The following is a 7394-nucleotide window of genomic DNA, read 5'->3' as shown; positions in this document are numbered from 1 at the left end:
TAGCAGCACAATTAACCCTAACCCCCCTACTCCCCTCATACACACATACCGACACTCAATGACTTTATATTTAAAATTAAAAATTTATTTATATGTTTAGTAGTTTACTCTTCCCCTTCCCTAACAGATAAAATCCATTTTTAACCTTCTTCTGAAGTTCTGAGTTCCTATTTCTCTGCCTTTCTCTAGCCCAGCTCCCTGGCAAGAAATTGGGTTCTAAATCCTAAATGACCCATTGTCATGCAAAACATGTGAAAGAAAACATAGACTCACACTTCCACACCAAAGGAAACCTCAGGAAAAAAATAAAGTCAGGACAGTGGACTTTTATCTGAATTGAAGAGGGATCTATAGATAAGGGGTGTAGCTCAAGGAGCAAAGAAGGGGTAACTAAGGATATGTAGATTGGGGCAGTGGGTCAAAATCTTGATCTTCTCAGGCTAGGGATAGGATTCATTCTTTTGATGAGTAGGGCTCCCCTCTAAATTCAGAATACCCTCAGCTCTTTCTCTGGGCATGGATTAGAGCCTCTGTCTTAAGATCTTTAGAGTTGACTTGGGCCACTGGATGGCTAAGAAAGGCTAAGTCCGTCCCAGATGATCGCCTAATATCACCTTTGTAGCAACTCATGTAAATCTTTCCAGGTTTTTAGAATGGAATTGCTTGTTTTCTTTCCAGGGCTTTAAAAGTTAATTCTATGGAAGATTTAAGGAAGTTTCTACTCTCATATCCTTAATAGTTTATTAATATTTCTTGTTCTCTATAGTTCTGATTAAAAATAAAATAATTCTGTTAGCTTTAACTTAGGAAAGTAGGTTCAGAAATGCTTATCTATGTCTCCCCACAGGGACTGTCCTTTTTCAATAGATCAAAGACAAAAGGTCTTGTCTGTAAGATCTCTTCAAATGAGCATCTCAAAGGCTGACTTTCAAGTCATGTATTAGATAGAAACATTCTTAAAAGACAGGTAAACTGCTCTGGTTGAATCAATGACAAACAAATGTATAATCTGATATTCTTTAGGATGAAATTTATATTTCTTTTTTTTCTTTAATCTTTATTCTCATTTTGTACAAATGTTTTAATACATTAATAAAATATTCTTGTTTAAGAGTAAATGAAATACCCACTCCCCATATAGACTCGCTTGAGTGATAAAGGGGGAGAGAAAAAATTAATATTTAAAAAAATAATATTAGTAATTGTAGGTATGGCCAGGTGGCACAATGGATGGAGCACCAGCCCTGGAGCCATGAGCACCTGAGCCCACATCCGGCCCTGTACACCAACAATCACCTAGCCATGTGACATGCAAGCCACCCGAACCCCACTGCCCTGCAAAAACCAAAATAAGAAAAAAGACACAAAATAAAATAAAATAGTAATAATAGTAGGGGTGGCTGGGTGGCGGACAGAGCATTGGCCCTTAAGCCAGGAGCATCCAGGTCCAAATCCAGCCTCAAACACCCAACGATCACCCTGCTATGCAGCCCCAGGCAGGCCACCCAGCCCCATTTACTCTGTACCACATAATAATAATAATAATAATAATAATAATAATAATAATAATGATGATGATGATGATGATGATGATGTGCTTGTGTCTTTGTTCCAACACCAACAACTCTGTCAACTCTGTCATGGGTGAATCATATTCTTTATGATAAGTCCATCACAAAAGTTACTTCCATATTTTTCCACCATTGCCATTGCTGAACGCAACTCCCTCCTTTCATATTTCTCCACCGCCATGTACTATATTTTCTCTCTCCTTTCACTCTGACTCTGTTGTAGGGTCACTGAATAACGCAGCAAACAGATCCCTGGTCCTGGGACCAAGAGGCCCCTAGCCCCGCCTACCACCCCTTAGGCCCAGCATCCACCTGGCCCTATGGTCCCAGCCAGGCCTTCCAATCCCAGACACTTGGAAGAAGTAAAAAAGAAAATGTGTTATCTGACCACTCTCCCCCCATGGTCCATCCTCTGCTCCATTACTCACATCCCCCCATCCCCCCCTCTCCTTCTTACTCCAGATGTCTATACCCCACTGAGTATATATGCTGTTTCCTCTCCTAGCCACCTCTGATGAGAGCGAAGATTCCCTCATTCCCCCTTGCCTTCCCCCCTTCCATATCATTGCAATAGCTCATTGTAATGAAGAAAAATCTTTTCTTGCAAATGGCCATTTCAGCACTTTGCTTGCAGGTCCACACTAACTCATAATCACAGTTTCCCTTAACAAGTCCCCCAGTTTGTACATCTTTACAGGGGATCCAGGTCCCATCATTACATCGCACATGAGTCTTGGTCCATCTATCCCTGTAAATTGTACAATCCAGAGTATAGGTAACTTGCTTCTGGATATAAGTCCAGACATTTGATGCTCCCCAAGAAATTGCCCTGTCCAGGCTGGTGTAAACAATAGTCACCCTGAACTGACTGTCAAAGGCCACTGATTCTTCTCTTCTCTGGACCAAAATCCTGTTCCACGATGAACCTCTGACCGGGAACTGAGAATCCAGGCTGGACTCAGGGGGACTGGCACCCAAGGCCAGTTCCCAAGCTGCTGTGGACCACCACAAATCCAACAGTCAGTCACACTGAAGGTCTGGGCAATGACTTCCATCAGCTGGATGTATTTATTTTCTTATCCCCAGGGGGCAGGAGCTGGGGCTGTATATACAGCCCTCACCAAACCAACGAGGACTAGAAAAACAGGGGCCAACATAGTGGTGTCCTTCAGCAAGAACCTCCCACCACTTCTAGTACCCCCTTTGCTTTTCTCCCTAGATAGGACTCACAGACTCAGGTGTGATATAGCTCTGTCCCATGAAAACCCAATCTCAATTTGTTCTCAAAGCCATGTGTCTCCTTTTCCATCTCCCCCTTCCCCTCTCTAGTGGTACAATATGGATACAGAAAACCGTCCCCCAGACACTACCCAGCAATGAGTCAGTCCACTTTTGCCAGTCGTTAGTGCCTTTCCACAAAGAACATCAATGAAGAATAATCTTTAGGGGTCTGGATTTCCATGAACCTTCCAGTCTTGGGTTTGCTCACTGGTCCTTCTATTTTAGTATAATGAGTCCAACCCCACTTGGCCATCCACAGAGCAGTCTCTGTAGTTAACAGGATCGATGAAGTTTCAGCTCTCTCCATGTCTTTATGAGCACCCAATTACCAGGCTTGATAGGATATACTGGAAACTCTAATGATGGAGTCTGAGGCAAAACACACATATATGCCAAAGATCTGTTAGGGAAGACAAAACCACCAAAATGTAATTTCTGAAAAATTTGTCTTTGTTTTCCAGAGTGAAGAGTTCAGTTCCCCTTCCCATATAAGGTAACCCAAACAACATTTCATATGGGGAGAATCCAATGGTCTTTCTGGGGGCTGTTCTCACCCTCAACAGAGCAATTGAGAGACACTGGGTCCACAGTAACTGTGTCTCAAGCCCCAACTTCAATAATTGATTTTTTTAATGTTTGGTTCATCCTTTCTACCTTGCTGGAAGAAGGATGCCATGGGACATGAAATTCCCTATGCATGCCCATGCAACTCATAATATTCTCTAATACCTTTGATGTAAAGTGTGTCCCATTATCAGAGTCAATCCTTTTCACCAGCCCCAATTGAAGAATGATTTGGCTCTAAGATGGCCTTACTGACCCCCAGAGGCAGTGGTTGTGCTTGAGGGGTAAGCTTCCACCAGCCAGTAAGGTGATGCATTATGACCAATAAATACTTTAACTTTCCCATGGGTGGCATCTCAGTATAATCCACCTGGATGCTCTGGAAGGGCTTCAGACTGATCTGCCTCCCACTGGGCACTGCTTTCCTCATCACTCTCTCGTTATCTCTTTGACATATAAGCCACCTTCCAGCAATTTGTTTAGCTAATGTGTATATTCCTATACACCCATAGAGAATAGTCAAATTTTTAAGAATATGAGTCATTCCCAATTGATGCAACAGTGATTCTAAGATGAAGGTATCAAAGCTATCTTTAATTAGTATTTCATAAAATGTTCCAAATCGCTATTGATTAGAGAAAGGCAAAATTAAAACAACTGTAGAGAACCATCGCACACCACACCTATCAGACTGATCAATATGACTAGAATGGAAAATAATCACCCTACAGCCTATATTAGATTGCTTTGTATTAGGTCAGGGGGAGGAGGAACAGAAGACAGGAGGGAGGCAGAAAAATATCAGTTTCAAAACCTTGCAAAAAATGATAGTTGAAATCTATATTTGCATATAGTGGCAAAAATAAATCAATAAAATAATTTTGAAATACTCAGAAATGTCATCAGGGAAGAAAAAGACAACATTCTAAAACAAAAATAGTTTTTCAAAGTCACACATTCTTAGCCAGTTTTTAGAAATGACCTAAGATCACCAAGCAAACAACACTGAGTGGGGGGGAACATGTTTTGCCCTTGTGTGAGGAAAGAGGGGCCCAGATCCTGGGGGGACCTGCCTCAGACCCAGCAGGTAGGGTCAAGGAATTGTTCTGAGGCTTTCTCCTGTATTTATTCCCTCCCAGTTAAAATCCCCATGCCATCCTGACTCCCAAACCCGAATCTCTCCCTGGGCCATACTGCCCTCCTGTTCTTCCTGCCCTAAGCACACAGATTCCTGAGAAAACCATCAGCAACACACTTAGAAACAAACCAAATGTCTTTATTCATCATAAATCTTAGAACAAGAAAAGGCACTTTTGGAGTTAAAGACCAATGCCCCTCTCCCCAAAGGGGTCAGCTTCAGAATCCCTAGCACCCTCACCTACACAGTGAACTAGTCCAAGGCCCTTTTGACCTGCAATCTCTGGGGTTCAACAGGAGGGGGTGCCCCTGAGGAGTCTGGAAAAAAACAAACAGAAGAAGGAGGAAGAGGACAGGGGTTGAGATACACCCAGGGGAGTGGTGGCAGGACCAGCTCACATGATTCTGCAAGGCACGAACCTGCGGCCCTGGTCCTGGGACAGCCGGATCTCCCGAACCAGCTCCTCAAAGGCCTGCTCCACGCCCTGCCCAGTCTTGGCCGAGGTCTCCACGTAGGGTACCCCAAAGTTCTTAGCTGCATCTTGACCCAACTCTGAGTCCACCATCCAGTAGGCCTCATCCACCTTGTTGGCCACCAACACCATGGGCACCCGACTGGTGCCCTTGACCTTCCGAAGCTGGTCCTGGAAGAGGGTCATATCCATAAAGGTTATGAAGGAGTCCACAGAGTAGACAAAGAGGAAGCCCTGGCCCCAGCGGATGCAGTCCTCGCGCAGGTCCCAGTAAAGCTCCCTTCCGGAGGTATCCATGATGGCTAACTCACAGGGCTCCCCATCCACCACTAGCTGCCCTTCATACAAGTGGTTGACAGTGGGCTCACACTGCTCCACGAAGCGGTTCTGGAGGAAGCGGATGATCAGGGCGCTCTTGGCTGTACCAGAGCTGCCCAGCACCACCAGCTTGTATGGTGTCATGGCCTGGATGGTCACCTGAGAAGGCAAGTACAAAAGAGGGAGCCTGTGAGAGCTGGGGGACCCTAGGCCACCACTGTACCTCTCCAGATCCCTCCTCATCACTTCCCTAAAGCCCAGCCTCAGGGCCCCTCCTTTCCTGTCATCCTTTACTCCAAGCCAAGCAAGGCAGGCTAACCTTCCCTAGCAGGGGTCCTTGGGAAGCACCCACAGTCTCAAATTAGGGCCAGGTCCCCAGAAACAATGCTCACTCTCATTCAACCTCATTGTGAGGAGTTCCCGAAGACCACAGTGCCGGGCCCTGGGGTACCACTCTCTGATGCCCCTGGGCTGCTCCTGCATCAGAATCCCCACCAAGGAACGGGAGCTATCTTCTCAAAGTCAGTCTGGGGTTCAGGGTCACTCAGTCTCCTGTACTCTCACCAAGGACCCAAGAATGTACCATCTCCTCGTCCTTCCAGGGAGGACTAAATAGGCACTGCCCACCACCCCTAAAGAGGGTCGTGGTCACCGCCCACCTTACTTAAGCGGCATTCACAGTGCCCCCCATCTCTTCAGACTCTCTGGACCCCCAAGGGCCTAGAATTATTCAAAGGCCTGGTTCGCTGTTTCTAGGGGCCGAGTTTGTGACCGGATCCTGGCTTGGTTCTACACCTTTGGCACATGTGGCAGAGGGGACCAAAGCCTTTGGGTCATTTCTCCTTTCTGGTTGAGCTTCCACCTCTGGAAGCCGTGCCCCTCCCCCTGCGGACTCGCGGCAAGCCCCCCTGCTGTGCTCAGAGAATAGGGGCTCCCGGGGCCTCCCCGTGTTCTTTCCCTCTGCTCAGGGGTCCCCACAAGCAGCCCGAGGGCGGCGGAGGGCAATGGGGCTCACCCCTCCCCAGCTACCCGGCCCCCAATCCCGGGAACTCATCTAAGGCGGCCAGCCTCACGCCCCAGGACTGTTCAGGCCCCGGTCCTCTGCTTACCCTTTCCTGGAGGAGCTGAAGCCGAGCAGGAAGGTGCCCCAGGATCGTGAGGGACGAGGGGGTCAAGGCGTCCGCTGCAAAGAGGAGCCGGGTCTGGCGAGGGGACTCCGTGGCAGCCCCTCTTTCGCCGCTTAAGGTTCTGGCCCAGAAGCTCCGTCCGGGTGATCTCCGTGGAGCCAGCCCCCCACTGCTCCGCGAAGCCCCGCCCCGAGCCTCCCCGCCTGGCCCGGCTACCCCCGGGGGCCGCGTGGAGTCCCGGCCTGGGAGGGTCCGACCAATGGACGGGCCAAGGGAGGGGTCCCTGCCGGCTGGAAGGATGCTGGAGCTGCAACAAAGTATCCAGTAGGCCCGGAGCCAGAAGGCTGCAGAGCTTCAGGCCGGGTCGCACCTGGCCCCCCAGGCAGGCAAGCGTGGTGCTTGGATGCCCGTTGGCACAGATCCAGCTGTTCACTGTGATGCGAGCGGATTTTCAGTCCAATGTTCTCTTCTCACAGATCCCCCCCAGCCAGGTAACCCAGCCCCCCCCCCCCCCCCCCAGGTCCCCCAGCCAGGTCCCCCCCCCCCCCCGCCCCAGCCCAGCTCTCCTCAGGCTGCACAGGGCAGCTTGCTCCACCTAATGCCCCAGTTCTTTGCTCCATAACGTCTACTGGCATGATCTCTCCCCTCTTTAGCTCCCGCCTTGGCTCCTGATCTGGTCCCAGGGAAAGACAGCAGCTCCCAGTTTTCCCTCAGACTCTCCCTCACCATTTCCCAATTTGTTCCCCTCTTAGCCCAAGGATGTCTCCTCCACTTCTGGGTCAAAGATCTGCTGGCCTGGTCCCTCTCTGACCTCCAGGTCTTCCTCTCCCTGACTCTTGGAACCTGAAAAGGCTGGAACATCCCAGTGGTGGAGGATTGAGAGCCAAGGACCCTGAGGTGGAACCGATGCTGGGGAAAGGGAG

General features: G+C 48.6%; 1 protein-coding gene across 1 annotated transcript; it reads right to left on the bottom strand.

Moving 5' to 3' along the window:
* Positions 1–2784: 2784 nt before the first annotated feature.
* LOC141515936 (ras-like protein 1) lies at positions 2785–6686 on the bottom strand. Its single transcript, XM_074227345.1, has 3 exons — positions 6454–6686; positions 4974–5503; positions 2785–3252 (listed from the first exon to the last, which is right to left on the bottom strand). Exons 2-3 carry the CDS (start codon positions 5486–5488, stop codon positions 3126–3128), a joined length of 642 nt encoding a protein of 213 aa, XP_074083446.1. The 5' UTR covers positions 5489–5503; positions 6454–6686; the 3' UTR covers positions 2785–3125.
* Positions 6687–7394: the final 708 nt, after the last annotated feature.

Source organism: Macrotis lagotis, chromosome 3 (genome assembly GCF_037893015.1).
Source record: "Macrotis lagotis isolate mMagLag1 chromosome 3, bilby.v1.9.chrom.fasta, whole genome shotgun sequence".
Taxonomy (NCBI): domain Eukaryota; kingdom Metazoa; phylum Chordata; class Mammalia; order Peramelemorphia; family Peramelidae; genus Macrotis; species Macrotis lagotis.
This window is presented reverse-complemented; position numbering and strand designations above follow the sequence as displayed.

Coding starts and splice junctions, on each gene's coding strand:
- LOC141515936 (XM_074227345.1), bottom strand. CDS start 5,488: ATGACACCATACAAGCTGGTGGTGCTGGGCAGCTCTGGTACAGCCAAG. Junction 3,253..4,973: donor TCCCAGGACCAGGGCCGCAG/GTTCGTGCCTTG, acceptor CTTCCCTAACAG/ATCTTTGGCATATATGTGTG.